Source organism: Trichosurus vulpecula, chromosome 4 (genome assembly GCF_011100635.1).
Source record: "Trichosurus vulpecula isolate mTriVul1 chromosome 4, mTriVul1.pri, whole genome shotgun sequence".
In the NCBI taxonomy this organism is placed as follows: Eukaryota; Metazoa; Chordata; class Mammalia; order Diprotodontia; family Phalangeridae; genus Trichosurus; species Trichosurus vulpecula.
The window spans coordinates 159,444,069-159,469,913 of record NC_050576.1 but is presented as its reverse complement, the minus strand read 5'-3'; the positions used below and the strand labels follow the sequence as shown (position 1 = coordinate 159,469,913).

Below are 25,845 nucleotides of genomic sequence, written 5' to 3'. Positions count from 1 at the left end.
CCATTGTCCATTCTCAACGTCAACTATTACATAGAAAACTGCTTTGGTATCAGTCCTCCAAGGAAGCCAGTCTTCACTAGGAGAAAATGATCTTACTGGTCCTGAGATGCTATGGATTCTACTCCTCTGAGACAGAGAAAACTCAGTGGTTCCATAACCATGACCACCATAACAATTGACACATACAGCATTTTAAAGTTTACAAAATGTTTTTGTTAGATTATCTCTATTGGACCTCATAATGCTGTAATAACATAGATAGTAATGATATAATTATCCATTTAATAGGTAAGCAAATTGAGGTTTTCCTGACTTTAAATCTGACATTTTATCAATTACCATCTACAGGAGTTGATGGGGACAACTTCTTTGTCAGGGACCCCTTTCATCATTCCCTATTAAACCCCAATTCCCATCCACGGATATTCCCACCATCAAATATTGGAGGGAGGGTATCAGTGATAAGGCAAGTTAAACTCTTTACAACAGCTCTAGCCTCAAGCCCACCTGTGCAGGCACAAAAGGGCTATAACCATTAACTCCATAGTGTATGACTCCCTCAAAAAGCATAGCCCAAATTTCCTTCTATCCATATTTTCCATTACTGCTATGTGCCAGAGTGCACATCTCTTTCTCCTATTTCTGTTTAAATTGGTAGATTGGGTCCCAGAGGGTTTCTACTATGGTAACAACCAACCAGTTTAGATGAGGAAAGAGGACTGAATACAAAGACAACACCTTTCCTGCCTAGAACTTCAGCTACAAGTATTCATAGGGTACAAAGATAATTCCTGAAAAGTACTGAGAGATGCATAGACCATGTGGGAGTTAACAAAAGGAAGTTGTCTTAGCCACAGGTCACAGGAATAGAGACAAGTTGGAGACCTCCAACTCCCCTCATGTCTTCCCAGAGGCTTTTCCTACAGCAACCTGAAATAGGTCCATCTTCTTTCTGGAAGCTGGAAGTCAGAAGTGCTCAAAGTTTGAAGAGCCTGAAGAACCCAAAGAAAGCTATAGAGATTCAAAGAGCCTGAAGAGATTTTATAGCTTGAAGAGACCAAATATCTCTTCTTCTCTGCTCTCACCAACTCCATCCCACCTCTCACCCAGACACAGAGCATCGATGTCCACCAATGAGATAGTTTCATACCAAACGGCTTTGGAAGTTGGGTTATATAAATATAAGGTAGTTTTTTTAAATTTAATTTATTTAATATATTTAGTTTTCAGCATCTATTTTCACAAGAACTTGAATTACAAATTTTGTCCTCATTTCTACCCTCTTGCCCGCTCTACGATGGCGTACATTCTGGTTACCCCGTTCCCCAATCAGCCCTCCCTTCTGTCACCTCACTCCCCTCCCATCCCCTTTTCCCTTCCTTTCTTGTAGGGCAAGATAAATTTCTACGCCCCATTGACTGTGTATCTTATTTTTTAGTTGCATGCAAAAACTTTTTTTGTTGTTTTTGAACATCTGTTTTTAAAACTTTGAGTTCCAAATTCTCTCCCCTCTTCCCTTCCCACCCACCCTCCCTAAGAAATCAAGTAATTCAACATAGGCCCCATTGCCTGTGTATCTTATTTCCTAGTTGCATGTAAAAACTTTTTTTTGTTCTTGAATATCTGTTTTTAAAACTTTGAGTTCCAAATTCTCTCCCCTCTTCCCTCCCCAAGCAATTCAACATACGCCACATGTGTATCGTTATGTAAAACCATTCCACAATACTCACATTGTGAAAGACTAACTATATTTTGCTCCTTCCTAACCTATCCCTCTTTGTTGAATTTTCTCCCTTGACACTGTCCCTTTTCGAAAGTGTTTATTTTTAATTACCTCCTCCCCCTATCTGCCCTCCCTTGTCTCATCTTCCATTTTTTATCTTCTTCCTCCTTCCTTCCTGTGGGGTAAGATACCCAACTGAGTGTGTATGGTATTCCCTTCTCAGGTCAAATCCAACAAGAACAAGATTCACTCATTCTCCCTCACCTGCCCCCTCTTCCCTTCCTACCGAACTGCTTTTTCTTGCCACTTTTATGTGAGATAATTTACCCGATTCTATTTCTCCCTTTCTCCTTCTCTCAATATATTCCTCTCTCATCCCTTAATTTGATTTTATTTTTTTAGATATCACCCCTTCATATTCAACTCACCCTGTGCCCTCTGTCTATATAAATATAAATATATATATACATACATACACACCCATATATATATATATATATATATATATATATATATATATATACGTACATACATACATATATGCATATTCCCTTCAGCTACCCTAATACTGAGGTCTCATGAATCATACACACCATCATCTTTCCATGTAGGAATGTAAACAAAACATTTCAACTTTAGTAAGTCCCTTGTGATTTCTTTTTCTTGTTTACCTTTTCATGCTTCTCTTGATTCTTGTGTTTGAAAGTCAAATTTTCTATTCAGCTCTGGTCTTTTCACTGAGAAAGCTTGAAAGTCCTCAATTTTATTGAAAATCCATATTTTGCCTTGGAGCATGATACTCGGTTTTGCTGGGTAGGTGATTCTTGGTTCTAATCCTAGCTCCATTGACCTCTGAATATCCTATTCCAAGCCCTTCAGTCCCTTAATGTAGGAGCTGCTAGATCTTGGGTTATTCTGATTGTGTTTCCATAATACTCAAATTGTTTCTTTCTGGCTGCTTGCAGTATTTTTCCCTTGATCTGGGAGCTCTGGAATTTGGCGACAATATTCCTAGGAGTTTTCTTTTGGGGATCTATTTGAGGAGGTGATCGGTGGATTCTTTCAATTTCTATTTTATCCTCTGGCTCTACAACATCAGGGCAGTTCTCCTTGATAATTTCTTGAAAGATGATATCTAGGCTCTTTTTTTGATCATGGCTTTCAGGTAGTCCAATAATTTTTAAATGATCTCTCCTGGATCTATTTTCCAGGTCAGTGGTTTTTCCAATGAGATATTTCACATTATCTTCCACCTTTTCATTCCTTTGGTTCTGTTTTATAATATCTTGATTTCTCATGCAGTCACTAGCTTGCACTTGCTCCAATCTAATTTTTAAGGTGTTATTTTCTTCAGTGGTCTTTTGGACCTCCTTTTCCATTTGGCTAATTCTGCCTTTCAAGGCATTCTTCTCCTCATTGGCTTTTTGGAGCTCTTTTGCCATTTGACTTAGTCTATTTTTTAAGGTGTTTTCTTCAGTAATTTTTTTCCGTATTTTTTTGGGTCTCCTTTATCAAGTCATTGACTGGTTTTTCATGGCTTTCTTGCATCCTTCTCATTTCTCTTCCCAATTTTTCCTCTACTTCTCTAACTTGCTTTTCCAAATCCTTTTTGAGCTCTTCCATGGCCTGAGACCAGTTCATGTTTTCCTTGAAGGCTTTTGATGTAGGCTCTTTGACTTTGTTGACTTCTTCTGGCTATATGTTTTGGTCTTCTTTGTCACCAAAGAAAGATTCCAAAGTCTGAGACTGAATCTGAGTCCATTTTTGCTGCCTGGCCATGTTCCCAGCCAACTTACTTGACCCTTGAGTTTTTCGTAGGGGTATGACTGCTTGTAAAGAGTACTTTGTTCCAAGCTTGAGGGGATGCACTGTTGTTTTCAGAGTTATTTCTATACAGCCAGCTCTGCCACGCCAGCACTCCTCCTCCCCCAAGAACTGCCAACCCGGACCTGATTCAAATCTTCAGCAGGCTCTGCACTCTTTCTCTGATCCACCACTTAATTCCTCCCACCATGTGGGCCTGGGGCCAGAAGCAACTGGAGCTGTAGTTCTGTAGCTCCACCACCTCTGCTGTCCCCAGGGCAGTGGCTGAGCCACAAACTCCTTCACTCTGTTCCCTGCAGCTTTTCCCACTAACCTCTGTTGCCTTTGGTGTTTGTGGGTTGAGAAGTCTGGTAACTGCCACAGCTCACTGAATCAGGGCACTAGGGCCTGTTCCACCCGGATCCTGGTTTGGTTGGTCCTGCTGCCGCCCATGCCGGGCTCTGCTTCACTCTGCTCCCAGCTCCATGCATGATAGACCTCACCCAGCGACCATCCAGGCTGTCCTGGGCTGGAGCCTGCTTCCCTGTGCTGTTTTGTGGGTTCTGCAGTTCTAGAATTGGTTCAGAGCCATTTTTATAGGTTTTTGGAGGGACCTGGCGGGGAGCTTAGGCAAGTCCCTGCTTTCCAGTCACCATCTTGGCTCCACCTAAGGTAGTTTTTTTAAGGTAGTTAGAAAAGGACGGAACTAGCACATGGGGAAATCAGATATAGTTTCACGCAAAAGATATCGCTCAGATTGCATATTAAAGAAAGAGAAGGTTTTTATAAGTTGCTGTTAAGGAGGAAATTCATTCCAGTTATGGGGGACAGACACTGGGTGAAGGTTCAGAATTGAGAAAGGCAGTGTCCTGTGTCACAGAGAAGTGAGTTTGCCTAGATGATAGAGTATGGGAAGGAAAGTAATATACGGTGAGACTGGAAAAATAGGTTGGGGCCAGATTGTGAAGGATTTAAAAACTAAAGAGAGGAATTGTCACCTTGGACCTTTCTTTTAGACCAAGGGAATAGAGGTGACTGAAAGAAAGATATTATTTACATGGAAAGCTGAGGAAATTTTAAGAAGACAAGAATTTAAAAGGGTTTAGGAATCTCCCCTCTGGTTAATCTCTGACTCTTATCTTTTTCGTGGGGTTTAATCAGTGGACAAGCTTGAGAGTTACCCTTTTCTATGCTTTTTAGGTTCTCTGGGTAATGTCATTCTGCTGACCACAGGATGCCCATGGAGTTCTGGCTGAAATCTATCTCTGTCACACCTTTTGGCTGAGGGCTGCAATCTCACTACTTCTGCTCCCATGGGCTGGCTATTGAGCTCTGACAGAATGTCAGAGTCAGGAGGAAAGCCGGCCTGAGACAGTCACTAGCTCTACGACCCTGGGAAAGTCAATTAACCCTGTTGGGCTCAGTTTTCTCATCTGTAAAATGAATTGGAGAACAAAATGATGATTTCCAGTATCTTTGCTAAGAATATCGCAAGTGGGATCACTCACTGTGAGTTAGAAACAACTGAAAATAACTCAACAACAATTCTATCACTGGGAATCCAGACCCAGCAGGGTGAGGGAAAATTGGAATAAGTGAGGCAACCTAGAAAATTGAGTCAGTGCCTATACATCCTATGAGAAGAGTAATATCGTAGGGGTCCACCTTAGGGGTCACACTTCACCATAGTCATACCATTGCCTTTAGGGGGATCAATAGAAGGAACAAATATGGTTCCCTGTCCATATCTTGTTTTCCTCCCTATCCTAAGCATCCTCACTATCTATACTATATACATAAAACACATTCCTTACCTTCTGGTAAGCCAGAATCTCTCTTAACTTTCAAAGCCCCTGAAATACTACCTCCTTCAAGAGGCTTCTTGGATTGACCAGAAAAAAGCTCATAGATTCTCCTGACTTGTCTGGTCATGGAACTCAATTGTCTCTTTCCTATCTCCTCACCCCAAATATACATCTATTTTGGAAGTATGTCATTTAAATACTTTTATTTTGGTTGTTTACATATTAGCTAAATGTTTTCTTTTCCTTTCATCTCAGACATATGGACACTTAATAGTGTACCTTTCTTAGACTATAAGATTCCTATGGACAGAGACTGTATCTGGCTAAATTACTCTCCAACAATGGCACAGTTGATTGGTGTTCATCCTTCATTCTCAAAGAAGACCAATGACATCAGGAGGGTGGTGTCTTAACTTGCAAGTAAATTGGATTTGAGTGAGGCAGAGCTACACAAAGTCATCAGCCTCACTGGTGGCGGGACATAGGTTAGGATGACTGGCAATGGCCTAGGATACAGTAGGAGACCTTGGCCTTTTTAAACTAAGGTCTTTCCCAGGTCTCATTTTATCTGAGGCAATACACATTCAGTAATTAAAGCTAGGTGAGAATGGAGACAAAAGATGGCTTAGTTTGCCTTCACAAAAAAATTCAATCTGAAATGGGAAGGCCCTCAGAGTTTCTGGCCAGAACAGAAACAATTGCTATTTAAACTCACTGAGTCATCAAAACCTAAACAATGAGGAAGTGATGCTTAGGCTAGGACCCATTATCGACCAATCAGTGAGAGCCAGAGTGATTTGAGTTTAAAAGTATACTCAAGTGACTCCATTTGACTCCCAATGGGCTTTATCAAAGCCTCCTTTTTCAGAGTTATTTTTCCAGAAATCATAAATGAAAACTACATGAGACAAAAGAGTTAATTGTCCCAGTTTTAAAAAAAAACCCCAATGGAGTAAATAGGAAAGAAATAAATCTTGCCCCCAATCCCCAAGATACCTTACAAAGTATAAGTGATCATAATTTATATTCCTTTAGACAGAGCACCCATATGTAAGGGTATGACTCTGCTACATGGACAAAGGGAGAAGAGGAAAAGGAGGAGGAGGAGGAAGAAGAGGAGGCAATGGAGAAGGTGGAAGAGGAGAAAATAGCATCATTGCCCAACTGGAACTGACTGGTTGGGTCCCCGGGGGGCAGCTACTATTACTCACAGATTGTTGTTCATCCTTCATTCTTGAAGTGGACCAATGTTGTCAGAAGAGTGATGGTTAGGTGACTAACTGGGATGTTAGAGGAGGAGGAGAAAGTGGTTAAGGAGAAAATGAAAACTCATTGACTTGATATCAGAATGAGGGACCCATTGTACTGTGGCTCTCAAGTGTGAGAAAAGGATATTTCTCTCTTCTATTTAATAACTAATTATTATATTAGGAGAAAAGTTTTTCCTCTTTTCTTCTTCTTCATCCAGAAACCAAGTGTGGGAAATCTCTCTTAAGGATTTGCCCAGATGGGGCAGAGCCAAGATGGCGGCTGTAAAGCAGGGACTTGCATGAGCTCCCCTCCCGGTCCCTCCAAAATCCTATAAAAAATGGCTTTGAACAAATTCTAGAGCTGCAGAACCCACAGAACAGCAGAGGGAAGCAGGGCTCCAGCCCAGGACAGCCTGGATGGTCGCTGGGTAAGGTCCATTGCCCAGAGCTGGGAGCAGAGCAGAGCGGAATGCAGCGTGGGCTGTGCCTGGACCAACCAGATCGGGAGCCAGGCAAAACAGGCCCTAGCACCCTGAATCAGTGAGCTGTGGCAGTTATCAGACTTATCAACCCACAAACACCAAAGACAACAGAGAAGGTTAGTGCGAAGAAACTGCTGGGACAGAGTGAAAGGAGTTCACAGTTTGGCCACCGCCCCAGGGGCAGCAGAGGTGGTACAGCTACAGAACTACAGCTGCAGTTGCTTCTGGCCCCAGGCCCACCTGGTGGGAGGAATTAAGTGGTGGATCAGAGCAGGGGTGCAGAGCCAGCTTAAGATCTGAGTCCAGTCTGGGTTGGTGGTTCTTGCGGGAGGAGGAGTGCTGATATGGCAGAGCTGGCTGTATAGAAATAACTCTGAAAACAACAGCACAACCCCTCAAGCTTGGGACAAACTAATCTCTACTCTAAAAGCAGTCAAACTCTGATGAAAAACTCAAGGGTCAGGTAGTTGGCTGGGAACATGGCCAGGCAATGAAAATGAACTCAGATTTAGACTCAGACTTTGGAATCTTTGGTGACAAAGAAGACCAAAACATACAGCCTGAAGAAGTCAACAAAGTCAAAGAGCCTACAGCAAAAGCCTCCAAGAAAAACATGAACTGGTCTCAGGACATGGAAGAGCTCAAAAAGGATTTGGAAAAGCAAGATAGAGAAGTAGTGGAAAAATTGGGAAGAGAAATGAGAATGATGCAAGAAAACCATGAAAAACAAGTCAATGACTTGCTAAAGGAGATCCGAAAGAATACTGAAGAAAATAACACCTTAAAAAATAGACAAAGTCAAATGGCAAGAGCTCCAAAAAGCCAATGAGGAGAAGACTGCCTTGAAAGGCAGAATTAGCCAAATGGAAAAGGAGGTCCAAAAGACCACTGAAGAAAATACTACCTTAAAAATTACACTGAAGCAAGTGAAAGCTAGTGACTGCATGAGAAATCAAGATATTATAAAACAGAACCAAAGGAATGAAAAGGTGGAAGACAATATCAAATATCTCATTGGAAAAACCACTGACCTGGAAAATAGATCCAGGAGAGATAATGTAAAATTATTGGACTACCTGAAAGCCATGATCAAAAAAAGAGCCTAGATATCATCTTTCAAGAAATTATCAAGGAGAACTGCCCTGATGTTGTAGAGCCAGAGGGTAAAATAGAAATTGAAAGAATCCACCGATCACTTCCTCAAATAGATCCCCAAAAGAAAACTCCTAGGAATATTGTCGCCAAATTCCAGAGCTCCCAGATCAAGGAAAAAGTATTGCAAGCAGCCAGAAAGAAACAATTTGAGTATTGTGGAAACACAATCAGAATAACCCAAGATCTAGCAGCTCCTACATTAAGGGACTGAAGGGCTTGGAATAGGATATTCAGAGGTCAATGGAGCTAGGATTAAAACCAAGAATCACCTACCCAGCAAAACTGAGTATCATGCTCCAAGGCAAAATATGGATTTTCAATAAAATTGAGGACTTTCAAGCTTTCTCAGTGAAAAGACCAGAGCTGAATAGAAAATTTGACTTTCAAACACAAGAATCAAGAGAAGCATGAAAAGGTAAACAAGAAAGAGAAATCAGAAGGGACTTACTAAAGTCGAACAGTTTTGCTTACATTCCTACATGAAAAGATGATGTGTATTAATCATGAGACCTCAGTATTTGGGTAGCTGAAGGGCATATACATACATACATACATATACATATCCATATATATAGAGAGAGGGTGCAGGGTGAGTTGAATATGAAGGGATGATATCTAAAAAAATAAAATCAAATTAAGGGATGAGAGAGGAATATATTGAGAGGGAGAAAGGGAGAGATAGAATGGGGTAAATTATCTCACATAAAAGTGGCAAGAAAAAGCAGTTCTGTTGGGAGGGAAGAGGAGGCAGGTGAGAGGGAATGAGTGAGTTTTGCTCTAATCGGATCTGACCTGAGGAAGGAATAACATACACACTCAGTTGGATATCTTACCCCACAGGAAAGAAGGAGGAAGAAGATAAAAAAAAGGGGGGACAACAGAAGGGAGGGCAGATGGGGAAGGAGGCAAACACTTTCAAAAAGGGACAGGGTCAAGGGAGAAAACTGGATAAAGTGGGATAGGATAGGAAGGAGCAAAATATAGTTAGTCTTTCACAACATGAGTATTGTGGAAGGGTTTTGCATAATGATAGACATGTGGCCTATGTTGAACTGCTTGCCTTCTTAGGGAGGGTGGGTGGGGAGGGAAGAGGGGAGAGAATGTGGAACTCAAAGTTTTAAAAGCAGATGTTTAAAAAAAAGTTTTTGCATGCAACTAGGAAATAAGATATACAGGCAATGGGGCATAAAAAATCTATCTTGCTCTCCAAGAAAGTAAGGGAAAAGGGGATGGGAGGGGGAGTGGGGTGACAGAAGGGAGGGTTGACTGGGGAATGGGGCAATCAGAATATATGCCATCTTGGAGTGGGGGGAGGGTAGAAATGGGGAGAAAATTTGTAATTCAAAATCTTGTGAAAATTAATACTGAAAACTAAAAATATTAAATAAATAAAAAAATTTAAAAATGGCTACCATTAGAAAAAAAAAAAAGATTTGCCCAGGCCAAGATTTAATCAGACAGTAAAAGAAATCATAAGTTTGGGCTAATGCAGACCTGCACAACATATGGCCTGTGTGTTGATTGTGGCCTGCCAAAGGACTTTGGGCAGCCCATGAAAAATGTACAGAGGTAAAAGAAAGTAAAGATATAACAAGTGCTTTGTCCATGCCCCACTTAACCCACCTTCCGTTGGTCACTGTTGTGCCTATCTTTTACTTGGCAGGTGGGTTGCCACTGTGCACCCTCTCCTGTTGGTCACATGACCCATGGCAACCAACTATCATCAGTCTGTGTCTAATCTGAGAAGAGGAATTTCATGATAAATAAAAATCTTAATAAGTGTTATTAATTGAAATTTCCCATTTAAAATGAAGTTTCTTTGCAAAATAGTTTAATCATTAATTATACCTTTACCTGGAAAGTGAGCAGCCCAAAGAAACTTAGCTTATTTTAATTTTGGCCCCTACCCACCGCCAAGTTGTGCAAGTCCGGGCCAATGGGTGTATTTCTGTTCATTGTGTTTGCTCAGATAGGCCCTGGAAAAACGTTGATTCTCCCTACTACAAAGACACCTGAGAAGGAAATTGATGTCTCTTTGACCAAGATTTGAGAGACCTGAGTCACACACCCAAAGATAGCTAGCCTACTTCTCATGTGATTAACCAATCAGAGCTGATCAGGATCTCCCCAAGAGCACCCCAGAAACATCTCCTCTTTGAAGTGCATGCCACCATGAGGGGTCTTTGGTCTAAGAGAGATGGCCAAAAGACTGTCCTTTTATGAATAACCTCCCGGAGTTATTCATAAGAGGATCAAATTACCCAGAAACCATTGCATCTCTCAAGCTTTTTAGTCATCACACGAGTGAATGATCAAATTTTCACAGGTATGACTATAAGTGAGGAAAGAAACACAATGTGTCTCAAAGTAGTGGCGGGAGATGCCCCTTGAAAGATGCAAAGCAGATATGGTTGGGATTCAAAAAGGACCACAGTCTGACATTTTCCCTGAAATCAGAGAGAGTAAGTTGAGGCAATTTCTCCTGGGAAACTGGACCTGAAGAAACCTGTTCTGTTGGGGTATAGCAGATAAGGAAGTTAAGGATTGCCACAGGCCAAGGGGAGGGGTGGGGGATGGAATGTGTACTTGAGGAGAATGTCTTGTATTTTCTCGATGTCTGCAGGGGAGGAAGTGTGGGTTAACAGTTGAGGAAGGTCTTTTTGACTTCCCTTTTGCTGATTTCACCAGCTGTTTTAAAGAGTATCTCGGAAACTCCCCGATTTTGATCTTGGAGTTGCCATTTTCTAATACTCGGAAAATCTCCCTTCCTACTACCCCCCATGCTGCTGTGGGCATTGCTATTGATGCTTGGTGAGTACAATGACTCAGAGGAGGACCTGGAGGGGGGCCAGATAGAATCCTGACTTTCTGAGAATGTATTTACTCCTTGAATAAAAGCCCCTGTCCTGAGGAAGCTGGGATAGAAAGAGAATCTATCTCTTCAAGAAGATGGAAATTGTAGTCTGTTCTTTAAGGTCAGGACTACAGGACCAGAGCAAAGCTGAAAAGAGGGAGGACAAGGCAAATCAAACAACAGAAAAATGGAAAACCTTGATAGTGTAGAAAAATTGCTGACATCAGCTTCTAGGTACCCAGTATGTCCGTTTTTAATCTTAAAAGCTCCAAAAAATCGCCTAGACATAGATTTTAAAGATTAATCGATCTGAGTTCCTTTGCAAAGGAACTAATTTAATTCAAAAAACTTTTTTTTTTTTTTCCCAAAGCAAGGCACTGAATGAAGGGACGGGCGTTGCAAAAGCAAAAATGGAATGGGGCCTGTCTTTAGGTTTCAAAGATAACTAAATTCAAAATACATTTAGAATAATGGAGAGTATTTTCAAAAAGACAAGTCTGTTGACAACTGGGCTAAGGAAAGACCTGCTACAGAAGACAGAACTTGAGCTGTGTCTTAAAGGAATCTAGAGATTCCAAGAGGAGGAGACCCATTACAGATGGGGAGGGCCACTTGCATCAAGACACAGAGACAGGAGATATGCAAATTGTGTGTGTTCTCTACAAATGGTGTACATTTCTGTCCTGGTGTAATAAATACCACATCAGTTTGATTGAAATGGAAAGTACACCAAGGCTAGCAATAGGAAATAAAATCAGAATGGTAAGTGGGAAGCAAATTGGTGAGGGACTTAAATGCCAGGTGGAATTCTTTTTTTTTACTTTATCCTAGAAGAATAAGAGTGATTAAGAATTTTTGAGTTGGAGGGTAATGTGGTCTCATTTGTGTTTAAGAGAAATTAACTTGATGTTATGGAATAGATGGATTAGAAAGGAGAGAGATGGAAAGAAGAGAAACAAAGTAGGAAATTATTGCAGTGATCTGTGCAAGAGGTAATTAGGACTTGAAGTAGGGTAGTCAGCTAGTCATTAAACAGGTATTATCTAATATGTGCCAGGCACTGTGTTAAGCACTGGAGATAAAAAGAAAAGCAAAAGACAGTCCCTGCTCTCAAGGAGCTCACAGCATGCAAAGGCACTACCATTAGAGGGGATCAGAACAGGCTCTTTGTAAGAGGAGGGATTTTAGTTAGGACTTGAAGGAAGCCAGGGAAGCCAGGGGGTGATGATGAAGAGGGAGAGAACTCCAGGGATGGGGGGCAGTGAGTGAAAGTGCCCGGAGTTGGGAGATGTGCTCTTGTGTAAGGAGCAGCAAAGAGGACAGTAACAAAAACTCAGAATGTGGTTGGGTGAAGGGGAATGTAAGGGATAGGAAGAATGAAAATCGGAGGGGTCAAGTTATGAAGGGTTTTGAATGATTGAAGATTTTATATTTGATCCTGGAAGTGATAAGGAGCTACTGGAGTTTACTGAGGGGGAGTATGATATGGTCAGATCTGTGTTTTTAGGAAGATTATTTTGTCAGCTGACTGGAGTATGGGTTGGAGTGGGGAGAAACTTGTGGCAGGTAGACCAACTATAGAGATTATTGCAATAGTCCAGATGCGAGACAATGAGGGCATACAGAGGGAGCAGTGTCAGGAGAGAGAAAGGGATATACATGAGAGATGTTTGCAAGGTAAAATCAACTGGCCTTTGCAACAGATCAGATATGAGCAGTGGGAGAGAGTGAGGAGTTGAGAATAATACCTGGGTTGTGAACCTAGGTGACTGGGAGGATGGGAGGTATCCTCAGCAGTAATAGAAAAGTTAGGAAGAGGAAAGGGAGTAGGTGGAAAGATAACGAGTTCAGTTTTGGACATGCTGAGTTTGCGATGTCACTGGGACAATCAGTTTGAGACCTCTGATAGGAAGTTGGAGATGCAAAACATGAGGTCAGGAGAGATCTTAGGGCTGGACAATGAGATTTTAAAGTCATCTACAAAAAGAAGACAATTGAATACACGAAAATTGATCAAAGCACCAAACAAAATAATATAGAGGGAGAAGAGGGCCAATGACAAGGGCCCTGTGGGATGTCCATTGTTAGTAGGTACAACTTGAATGAAAATCCAGTGAAGAAGACTGAGGAGTAGTCAGATTGGTAGAAGGAGTGGTCAGATAGTAAAAGGAGAACCAGGAGAAAGTGGGATGACTAAAACCTAGACAAAAGAGAGTATCAAGGAGAAAGAGAGTGAATGACTATTTAAATGGCTACAAAGAGCTCCAGAAAGATGAAAATTGAGAAAAGGCCATTAAATTTGGAAATTAAGAGATTACTATTAACTTTGGAGAGAGTAGTTTCACTGAAAGACAAGATCTGAAGCCAGACTATAGAGAGTTAAGAAGGAAGTGAGAGGAAAGGAAGTGGAGGCACCAAGTGAAGAGAACCTTCTCAAGGAGTTTAGCCATGAAAAGGAGGAGAGATATAGGATGAGACCTAGTTGGGATGGATGGACTCATTGAGGGCTTTTTGAGGAGTGGGGAGAGATGGGTATGTTTGTAACCAGTAGGGAAGCAGCCAATAGACAGGGAGAGTCAAAGATTAGTGAGAGTGGGGATAATAGAGGAGACAATCTGCTGGAGAAGTTGGGAAGGAATGGGATCACTGGTGGATGTAGAGGGGTTTGCTTTGGCAAGGAGAAGGGTCACTTCTTCATGTCAGATGAGGTGAAGGAAGAGATGGTAGCAAAAAGGTATCTGAGTGATTTGACATAATGAGGAGAGAAGAGGGAATTCTCAGTGAATAGCCTCAACTTTTAAATGTGAAGCAAGGTTCTCAACTGAGAGCGGAGAAGGAGGGGGAACAATGAGAGGTTTGAGGACAGATGAAAAGATTTGAAAAAACTGTCATGGTGAATGGGATAGTGGGTATATTAGGGAGGTGACAATTACCAAATTGATTTGATTATTACTTCTTTATAGTATATTTTGAGGTCTGGAAGTAGTATTCCCCCATCATGTTTACTTCAATTCATCATTTTCCTTGAGAAAGTGTATCTTTTGTTGCTCTGAATGAATTGTTGTTAATATTTTGAGCATAGAGTATTCCCTTGGTAGTTTAACTGGTATAGCAATAAATTTGTACATGCATTCAGGTAGTATCACAATTTTTGTATTGGCACTGCCCATCCAGGAGCACTACATAGGCCTCCAGGTAACTTAAATTGTTCTTTATTTCTTTAAGGAGTATTTTGTCTTCGTATAAATATAGGTCTTGAGTGTGCCTTGGCAGATTAACCACTGGATATTCCGGGAGGTTTTAATTAAAATTCTAAAATAAAACATCAAAAAAAGAACATTGCCATACACATAGCAGAACACAAAAAGATTATCCTGTGTGAGATGATGAATCACCCTTTTATATTGCTTGGTTTAAAAAAAAGAAAGCACATAATAAATCTTACTTACTTACTGTCTTGCTTGTCTATGCTTCCTTCTGAACTTCCTTTTCACTTCTTAGCATTAAAAAAATGTTTCAATGACCCCCTTGTTTTTTGTCATCAGTATTCCTAATCCCATCTTCAGTCCCAATCCTCTAATCCCATCCCAACTTCACCCCCAATTTAAACCTGAAAGAAATAAAGAACAAACACTATAACAAATAAGCATAGTCAAGCAATGAATCCACACAGTGGAAATGTCCAAGAATGCATTTCTCTCTCTGCACCTTTTGTCTGTCATCTCTGTCAGGAGGGGGGGGGGGGCATATTTCATCATTTCCATTGAAGATATGGTTGGTCATTGCATTGATCAGAATTCTTATGTCTTTCAATGCTGTTTTTCTTCATAATGTTTCTGTATTTGTATAACTTGTGCCCTCTTTTTGCTTACTCCACTTTGTTTTAGTTCATGTCGTTGTTGAAAGTCCTTCCTAACCTCTCTCTCTCTCTCTCTCTCTCTCTCTCTCTCTCTCTCACGCACACACACACACACACACACACACACACACACACACTTCCATTCTTCTTACCCTTTATGTATCATTTCCACCCCAAGCCATATCCCACTTGGTCTTTGATCCAGTGAATATGGCTTTCTTGCTGTTCCTCAAACAAGACACAACATCTCCCAACTGTGGTCATTTCCCTGGCCATCCCCCACATGTGGCATGCTCTCCTTTCTCACCCATGCCTCCTGTGCTTCTTTCCTTGGCTTCCTGGCTACCTAAAATCCTATCTTCTATATGAATCCTATCCTAATCCTTCTTAATTCTACTGTCTCCCCTCTGTTGATTGTTTCCTATGGAGCTTGTCTGTAGCTTGTCAGTACACAACTGTTTACCTCTTCTCTTCTCCATTAAATTGTGAGCTCTTTGTGGTCAGGAACCATTCTTTTCCTTTTCTTATAATCTTAGCACTCAGTACAATGCCTTACCCATAGCAAGCATTTCATAAAATTTTATTGACTAACCGAAACAGCTATAAAATATTTACATGTGAAGTATGTGAAGCTGTTAGACGTATTTCCTCAGAATTCTCTCATTATCATAGAAGGCTTCTAATTACACAGAGGGCCTGGAAGTGATTCTGTTATATTTTGAGCATCTTTTAAAAAGATTGTAAAGGAAAGGGAAGAAAAATACACTGGGAGAGGGGAAAAGAAGAATGGGAGAAATTATCTCAGACAAATGTGGTTTAAAAGTAGAATTTTATTCTATAAGGGAATGGGGATAGCAACAATTGAACCTCAGACTGCTCTGCTGGTCAGAGGAGGGAAGAATATCCCTAAACACACACAGTTGGGTACAGAAATACATTTTGCCCAATAGGGAAACTGGAGGAAAAGGGGTTAAAGTAAAGGGAAGAATAAAAGGGAAGGTAAATTAAGGGAGGAATTAGAAGCAAAACAAAATTATCAAAGATAGGGCAGAAAACAAAGAGAAGTATGAGAGAACAGGATGAACATAAATCCACAACTAATAATCATGACTGTGAATGTGAATAAAATGAACTCATCCATAAAACAGAAGAGAATTGCAGAATGATTGGAGACTAGAATCTAACAATATATTGCTTATAAAAAAAACTTGAAATACAAAGATAAACAGAGAGTTAAAATAAAGAGTTGGAGTAGATTCTATTATTTTTCATCTGAAGTAAAAAAGGCAAGGGTTGCAAACATGATCCTAGATGAAACACCAGTAAAAAGAAATAGTTCAGAAGAGATGAACAGGAAAACTATATTTTGCTAAAAGGTATCCTACATAATAAGTTCATATAAATACTAAAAATACATGTTCCAAATAGCAAAGTGTCTAAATTCTTAAAAAGATAGTTAAATGAGTTACAAGAGAAGATAGACAATAAGAGAAAAAGAATTAGTGAGCAACCTTAATTTACCTCTCTCAGACCTAGATAAATTTAAAACACACACATAAAAATTTAAAAGTTCATGCACAAATAAAACCAATGCAGCTAAAAGTAGAAGAGAAAAAAGAAATTGGAGAAAATCTTTGCAACAAGTTTCTCTGATAAATGTTTCATTTCTAATATATATTGGAAACTATTTCAAATTTATAAGAATGAAAGACATTCCGCAGTTGATAAATGTCAAATAATGCAAATAGGCAGTTTTCAGAGGAAGAATGCTAAGCTATTAATAGACATATAAAAACTACTCTAAATTGCTAATAATTAGAGAAATTCAAATTAAAATAAATGTACCACTGCACACCCATCAGATCGGAAAAGCTGATAAAAAAGGAGAAAGTGATAAATGTTAGAGAGGCTGTGGAAAACAGGTACATTAATGTAGGTAGAATTATCAACTGATCTGACCATTTTGAAAAGCAATTTGAACAATACTCCAAAAGCCATTAAATTGTGCATACTCTTTGTTTGACTCACTAATACTGCCACTAGCTCTATGCCTCAAAGACATCAAAGAAAGATGACCTTTATAATAAAAAATATTTATAGCAGCCCATTTTGGTGGGGGCAAAGAACTGGAATCTGAGGGAGTATCCTTAAATTGGGGAATGGCTGAAAAATTTATGATATGCGAATGTGATGGAATACGATTGCACTATAAGAAATGATCAAGGGGATGGTTTCAAAGAAATCTGGGAAGACTTGTGTGAACTAATGCAAAGTTAATTGAGTAGAGCCATGAGAACAATTTATATAAAAACAATATTATAAAGGCAAACAACTTTGAAAGATTTAGAATCTCTGATCAACACAATTACCAACCACAATTCCAGAGGACTCATAACAAAACATGACACCTATCTTTAGATAGAAAGGAGATGGGCTCACTCTGTGTGTGTATGTGTGTGTGTATGCACACACAAATGTGTGCATATAAAAACTTTTGCTTTTATTTTAGTTTTGTTGATTTCTAATTTTTAAATTATAAATTTGATTTATTAATCCTCTTTTGCTTTTTTATGAAAATATATATTCTTAGGGTTATAATTTTTCCTGTAAGCATTGCCTTATATCTCTGAATATTTTATATATTTTCTCAGTCTTGTCATAGTCTTTCACATAGTTATTGTTTCAGTAATTTTTTAATCAACTCACTCATTCAGAATGTTGTTTTAAAGTCTCCATTTAGATCTTTATATTTTGCTCATGCCCCCTGTATTAATTGCTATTTTTTCACATTATAGTCTATATAAGCAGTGTTTAGTATTTCTGCTTTTTTATAACTATTTACTATTTATTTCCTGGCATTTGGTCTTTTTTCATAAAGGCAACAGAGAGTACTGAGAAATATATTTCCCTTTAATGTTCCCATTCAAAAGATGCCAGAAGTTTTTCAGCTCTAGACTCTCCAATAATTTTTTCAGCTCTATATATTCTCTGTTGTTTATCTTTCACTTTGATTTGTCCTGCTATGAGAAAGAAGGATGAAAATTTCCTATGATGTAGTTTTAGAAATGTATCTTTTCGCAATTCAGTTAACTTTTCATTTATGTATTTAGATGCTATGCCATTTGCACATACATGTTTAGTATTGATAGTGGTTAATTGTCTATGGTTCCTTTAAATATAATAGAGTTTCATTGCTTGTCTCTATTGATATTATGAATTCTGTTTTTGCTGTACACTACAATTTATGGACATTGATAATCTGGAGAATGTCCAGAGAAGATCAGTCAGAATGCAGAAGGATCCACATCATATAAGGATCAATTAGAGGAACTAAAGAAGATTTATCTGGAGCAGAGAAGATTCAGGGGGCAACGATGGCTGTCTTCAAATATTCAAAGGGATATCATTTGGAAGAGGGATTAGACTTATTCTCTTTAGTCTCAGAGAAAAGAAAAAGGAATAATAGGTACAAGTTGTGAAGAAGCAAATGAAGCCATGGTATCGGGAAAAATGCCCTAATAATTTGAGCTGAGGGTGGACTGACCTGACTCAAGGATTAATGAGTTTTCCTTCATTGTAAGTTCTTTAGGCAAAGACTTGAGGACTGCATCAGGTATTTATAGAGAAAATCCCTTTTCGTATGTGGAGTATATTACAGAAATATGTTAATTATGTGGGACAAGTAAGAATTAGGATATGGTTTCATTTTGTGACAGCAGCGGTCATGTATGTACTTATACTGACACTAAGCTGACTCGGGCCCATCCGACTTTGACCAGATAAAACCAGACTGAAACTGCTTCTCAGACTTGGTCATCTGGCAGCTGAGTACTGGATTTCACATCATACAACTATCTTTTAAGAGTCAGATGTCTCTTTTGTTGTGTTTTCATTGTGTTTTTAATTTTGTGATTTCAAAGGAAACATACAGAAGCTGCAGCTCATGAACACACTCCACTTACCACTAGAGTTATTGCAGTGGCTGTTGGTGTAAAGAAGGCAAACATTTTCAAATATTACTCAAGCCTATAATGAATCAGGATGAGTCCCACCAAGGAAAAATGAAGTAAAAAATGCAAACCAATACTAAGACAAATTATCGATACAACCTGACAAAATATGATGCAAAAGAGCCTAATTAGTACTTGGAAAACTTGTCCAAGTCACTTAACTGTCAGAGAATCAGGACTAGAACCTAGGTCTCTTGATCCTTAAGAGTCAACTTCCTTTTGCTCTACTCCATTGCCTTTAGGTCAGGGCTCCTGTGTGTATAAGGAAAAACTAATTTGAACACTTTATACACTGCTCTTCCATGACTCTGTGCTATTTGATTCCACAGTTTATCAGACTTGACAGTCCAAACTTTTAGAGGGATTATTATATTGTGAGCTCCTTGAAAGCAGCAACTGTCTTTTGCCTCTTTTTGTATCCCCAATGCTGAATACAGTGACTGGCATGTGATAGGCATTTGGTAAATGCTAATTGAATTGGATTGAATGCAAACAACTGTTTCATGTTTAAAGACATTAAACTGATGAATCAACAAACATCTATTAAAGGCTTATCATGTGCCAGGTGCTGAGATAGTCTCTGGGGATACAAATACAAAGAATAAAACAATTCCTACTCTTAAGAACCTTGCATTCTATCAGTGGAGACAAAGTACGCAGACATGGGTGTAGATAGAATAAATACAGATTGTTAGAATCAAGGTAGTTAAGGAGGCAGGGCACTAGTACTTAAGGGATCAGGAAAGGCGTCCTGCTGAAGGTGGGTGTTTGAGGGGAATTCTTAGGAAAAGACGGATTTTAGGAGTGCATGTGAAGAGGACATACATTGCAAGCATGGGACAGACAGTGCAAAGGAGCACTCCAGAGATGGAGTGTCATGGGGAAAGAACATACAGGCCGGTTTAGCAGGCTCACGAAGCCCCGGAAACAGTATAATACATGTTGAGGCTGGAAAGAGGTGGGGGCCAGGTTGTGAAGGGCTTTCTCAAGAGTTGTGATCTTTTAGGTCAAGTGTTCCTAGGGGACTGAAGAAAGCAGACAATATCACACAGGGATCTGAAGAATTTCTGAGAAGCTGGAAAAGTTGAAAAGTGTTGGGAATCTCCGCTCAGTTTAACCTCCGGCTCTTTTCTCTTCCACAGGTTTGGTCAGCAGACAAGCTTGTGAGTCACCCTTTTCTTTGCTCTCTGGGGTCTCTGGGTAATGCAGTCTCCTTCAGCACCACAGGATGCCCACAGAGGCCTGTCTGAGGTGGCCCTGTCTGCCCTGCTCCTCTTGGCTGAGATCTGCAGTGCCATGCCTCTCTTCCCTGACTGATCTTGTGGGTCAGGCTCAGGATGCTCTGAGTCTCTCAATAGTTTTTGCTCAGGATTCTTCTGCCCACCAGATGTAAACACTGATATAATTATTTGCTATTTGAGGACTTTGGGCCTGACCGTGGGGCATCCTGATGCAAACAGGACCATCCTTTGAATCATAAGCTCTCACATTTTAGCCCTGGAAATGACCTTGCAGATGATCTAAATTTAATCTCCTCATTATGCAGAAAAGGGAACCGAGGCCCACTCATGTTTCCAGAATCACACAGCTTCACACTGGAATTCAAACTTCGGTCCTCTGACAATGGTGCAGTGGAGGGAGTCTTAGACTTGGAATCAAGAGATTTGGGCTCTGAAACTACCTACCAATGTGACCTTAGACACGTCACTTCACCTCTGAGACAAATTTTCTCATCTATAAAAAGGCAATGATAACAACCACACTGCCTCTTTCACATGCGTGAAAGGTGAAATGTGATAACATGTACAGGTAGCATTGGAAACACTCAAGGGGGGAATAAACTACGTCGAGTGTCTAGTTTGATTGGATGTCAGTTTCCAGGGAGGCTTCAGAACCAATCCAGTCTCCTGGGGATGTGACCTGCCATTAAAACAAAACAAGTCCTGATCTCCTGGGTTCATTTTGGCACTTTTGATTTCTCTCCCCCAACCAATCTTTATTCAATATCTAACCTCTCCTGTCAGCCTGGGCTGACTCAGATAGAGGCTCAGCATTTTAGGAAGGCAGGGTGCTAGTCTCTGGTTTTTATTAAATTTCAAGTGGGTAGGTGGACTGTGTATGTGTTGGGAGCCAGAGACAGGGAACCTAAACCTGGAACTCCAAGCTTCAGGGTTCTATCCCAGGGTACTGTGGGGCCAGGACTTCCCTACTCCTCTCCTACCTTTCCCCTACTCCAGGAATTGTGTACAGGCACCTTCATCTTATGCTGTTCTTTTTCTCCCACCCAGCTTTTGCAAAGAAAGCCGTGGTGTACCTCAGCCCTCCATGGACCACTATCTTCCAAGGGGAGAAAGTGACTCTGACTTGCCATGGATTCAACTCCTCCAAACCAGGGACAACATGGTGGTACAAAAACCAACGATGGCAAAATAAATGGTCTACAAACAGCATTGAGACTAATCAGACTGGAAAATATGCATGCCAGACCCAGGACTCAGACCTCAGTGACCCTGTGAACCTGGTAGTCTCTTCTGGTGAGGACAGAGAGCCTCACCAGAACTCTGGGCAGAGTTTCTAAGACCAGTCTCCCACAGGGAGGGAGGGCCAAGAGAAGAGGCAGTGGGGCCCTAGAATGCCACATGATATCACTGGGGCAGCAGCAGAGCTGGAGGTAACAACTTTCAGCACTTCCCAGTCAGTCATTCAGAAAGTAGTTGGATACCCTGAGATCCCTTGGCAGCTAGAGGCTAACCCTGACCACTGAGAGTAGTACAGGAAAGGATGGGACTTCCTTCCCAAAGCACATGTTAGGATTTATCAGAGAGAACATCATCTAGGAAAGTTTCTTATTCCAGGGAGAGGAAGCTAGTAAGACACCTGAGTCAAGTGGGAAGAATAGGGGGAATCTGGATACCCCACCATTTATCGGTTCATGTCCCTTTAAAGACAATTGGAAGGAGGAAGAGGCGGAAGGATGGGAGTTGGGTCTCCAGTGTCTCCTGGGTTCTCTTACAGATCCACTGATCCTGCAGACCCCATATTCCGTGTTTGAAGGAGATACATTGGTCCTGAGATGCCGAGGACGTGATGCTAGGACAGCCAGAAATGTGACATACTATAAGGATGGAAGCATTTCTTCTTATTTCCTGAGACAATCTGATTTCTCCATCCCACAAGTTGGCTTAAGTTATAGTGGCAACTATCACTGCACAGGAGTTGTTCTTCTTTTTTTATTCTCTCAGGAAAAAAGTTCGAGCCATGTACAGCTCCAAGTCCAAGGTATGAGCTTCAATCCTGGAGGGGAGAAGGAGGAAGGGGAAAGACTATTCAAGGCCAGGTTCTATATGTGGAGGGCTGGGTAGGTACATAACAGGAGAGAGAGCTCAAGGATGGAGCATAGAAGGGAAATGAGAAGGAATCATCTGTTTGTCCCTTCATCTGTTCAGTTGAAAACAAGACAGGACCTCTGACACTCATTGTTTTGGTCTCTGTTTGCCTTCTCTCTCTAGAACTGTTTCCACCCCCTGAGCTGAAAATCACAACCTCTGAGCCCATTGAGGGGACCTCAGTGACCCTGAGCTGTGAGACCCAGCTCCCTCCACAGAGGTCAGACACCAAGCTCCACTTCTCCTTCTTCAGAAATAGCAGAGTCATTGCATCAGGCTGGAAGAAGTCTCAGGTGCTCCAGATCCCAGCCATCTGGAGGGAAGACTCAGGGTTATACTGGTGTGAGGCAAAAGCCATGACTCAGAATATTTGGAAACAGAGCAACCATGTGAAGATCAGTGTGAAAAGTGAGTGACAGTGATGCTGGCCTGGGATTGAGAAGTAAGGAAAGGGCACTTGGCATTACTTCAAACCTTAAGATACTTTCTAATGTATTTTTCCTTTCTCTGGGAATGGGAGTGGTGTTGGAGACAGCTAACTAGCTTTCCTGTGGGCCTTCTCTTGCATTAGGACATCAACAGAGTTAAAAGTAAATAACTGGCTGGGGGCAAGCAACAGAAATTTGTTCTAAGCAAGCAGTGTGAATTCCATCTTGAGCAAGCACACTCAAATCAATTTTAACAGTATGTTTTCAAAATTTTGACTCTTAAATTCTCTCCCTCCCTCCAGCCCCTTTCCCACCCATTGAGAAGGGAAGCAATATGATACCCATCATATGTGTAAAATCATGCAAAAAATATTTCCATATTAGCCACATTGCAAAAAAAGCAAGAAACATAAAAGAAAGTGAAATAATTGTGCTTCAGTATGTTTTCAGAATTCATCAGTTCTCTCTCTGGAAGTGGATAGCATTTTTCATTATAAGTCCTCTGTGAATCATTGTCTTAATCAGAGTAGCTGAGTTTTTCACAGGTGATCATCATCACAGTATTGCTATTACTGTATACAATGTTCTCCTGGTTCTTCTCCCTTCCATTTATATCAGTTCATGTAAGTTTTCCCAGGTTTTTCCTGAACTCATCCTTGTCATTTCTTATATCACAACACTATTCCATCACAACCATATACCACAACTTGTTCAGCCATTCCCCAACTGATGGGCACCTTCTCCATTTCCAATTCTTTGCCACCACATAAAGGTGCTACAAATAAATAAAAATATACATAGATGCATATATATATATATATATATATATATATATATGTCCTTATGTGTGTTTGTGTGCATGTGTGTGTATATGTATAATCTCCTTTCCCTTTTTCTTTGACTTCTTTGGGATACATACCTTGTAGTGGCATTGCTGGGTAAAAGAGTATGCACAGTTTTATAGTCCTTGGGTATAGTTCCAAATTGTTCTCCAGAATGGTTGGACTAGTTCACAACTTCACAGTATATAAATGGTCCTGTTTTTCTACATCCTCTCTAGCATTTGTTATTTCCTTTTCTGTCATGGTACCCAATGTGATAGGTATGAGAGTATCTCTGAGTTGTTTTAATTTGCATTTCTCTAATTCTCAGCAACTTAGAGCATTTTTTTAATGTGACTATTGATAGTTTTCTTTTATTTCTTCCACTGAAAACTGCCTATTCATATCCATTGGTAACTGATCAATTAGGGAATTGTTCTTTTTTATAAATCTGGCTCAGTCCTCTATATATTTGAAAAATGAGGACTTTATAACAGAAATTTGCTATAAATTTCCCTCCTCCTATTTCCTGCTTTCCTTATAACTTTGGCCGCATTAATTATTTTTTAATTTCATGGGGTCAAAATTATCTGTTTATTTTCCCATAACCCTCTCTATCTTTTATTTGGTAATAAAATCTTTCCTTATCCATATACTTGACAGGAAGTTTTTTCCATGCATCCCTATTTGCTTATGTTATGATATCACCATTTATATCTAAATCATTTACCCATTTTGATTTTATCTTGGTATGTGATGTGAGAAGTTCTTCTATGCCTAGTTTCTTCCAGACTGCTTTCTGGTTTTTGCAGAAATTTTTGTTAGTGAGTTCTTGCCCCCAAAGCTTGGACTTCAGGTTTATCAAACACTAGATTACTGTGGTCAGATACTTCTGTGTTTTGTGTAACTAATCTATTCCATTGATATACCACTCCATATCTTAGCCAACAACAGTTTGTTTTAATGATTACCTTTTGCTAACATAGTTTGAAATCTGGTACTGCTACACCTCTTTCCTTCATATTATTTCACTGATTCCCTTGACATTTGTGACCACTTGTTCTTCTCAATGAATTTTGTTTTTACTTTTTCTGGCGCTATGAAAGAATTCCTTGGTAGTTTGACTAATATGGCACTGAATAAGTAAATTAATTTAGGTAGAATTAGCATTTTTATTTTTTTGGCTCAGCCTATCTATTGGCAATTAGTATTTCTCTAATTATTCAGATCTGACCTTATTTGTGTGAAAATATTTTGTAATTGTGTTCCTGGGTGTCTTGGCAGGTAGACACTCTATTTTTTATACTTTTTTATTTTTTATTTTATATTATATTTTGTATATTATATATTTATATATTATATTATTGTGTCATATTATATATATATATATATATATATATATATATATATATATATTATACTATCTGCAGTTATTTTAAATGGAATTTCTCTTTCTATCTCTTCCTGCTGGGTTTTATTGGTAATATATAGAAACACTGATGATTTATGTGAGTTTATTTTATATCCTGCAACTTTGCTAAAGGTGTTAATTGGGAGGGCAAAGCCAAGATGGTGGATGGAAAGCAGGCACTTACTTAAGCTCTCCCCCAAATCCCTCCAAACACCTGTAAAAATGACTCTGAACAAATTCTAGAGCAGCAGAACCCACGAAATAGCAGAGGGAAGCAGATCTCCAGCCCAGGATGGCCTGGATGGTCTCTGAGAAGGGTCTATCACACGGTGCTGGGAGCAGAGTACAGCCTAGCGTGGGCCGTGCCAGGACAGACCAGACCAGGAGTTGGCCTGGAACAGGCTTTAGGGCCATGAATCATTGAGCTGTGGCAGTTACCAGACTTCTCAGCCCACAAACACCAAAGACCACAGAGCAGGTTAGTGGAAAAACTGCTAGATAGGGTTAGAAAGCAGGTCCAGCCCCAGCCTTGGGGGTGGTGGAGGAGGTGCATGGTGGTGATAGCAGCATCAGGAAGCTCCTGCAGCTGCTTCCAGAGTCCCTGGCTCACATGGTAGGAGAAATCAAGTGGCAGACGAGAGCAGAAGTGCAGGGTTTGCTTTGCCCTGCTTTGATCTGGGTCACAATCCTGGTTGGCAGTTCTTGGGGGAGGAGCAGTGCTGGCATGGCAGAGCTTGCAGTGACAGTGGAGCACAAGTAGCTCTGAAAACAGCAGCACAGCCCCTAAAGCTTGGGACAAAGCATTCTCTACTCTACAAGAAGGCAAACCCTGACAAAAAGCTCAAAGGTCAAGTAGTC

General features: G+C 40.2%; 1 protein-coding gene across 1 annotated transcript in view; it reads left to right on the top strand.

Annotated features, from left to right (window-relative positions):
* The first annotated feature begins 10,984 nt into the window (after positions 1-10,984).
* Positions 10,985-25,845, top strand: part of LOC118847684 (Fc receptor-like protein 2) — a 54,430-nt gene continuing 39,569 nt past the window's right edge. Inside the window, exons 1-5 of the mRNA XM_036756262.1 lie at positions 10,985-11,029; positions 20,084-20,104; positions 21,230-21,475; positions 21,957-22,220; positions 22,451-22,735. Coding sequence (XP_036612157.1) covers positions 10,999-11,029; positions 20,084-20,104; positions 21,230-21,475; positions 21,957-22,220; positions 22,451-22,735 — 847 coding nt within the window. The 5' untranslated portion in view covers positions 10,985-10,998. The remainder of the gene's footprint in view (positions 11,030-20,083; positions 20,105-21,229; positions 21,476-21,956; positions 22,221-22,450; positions 22,736-25,845) is intronic.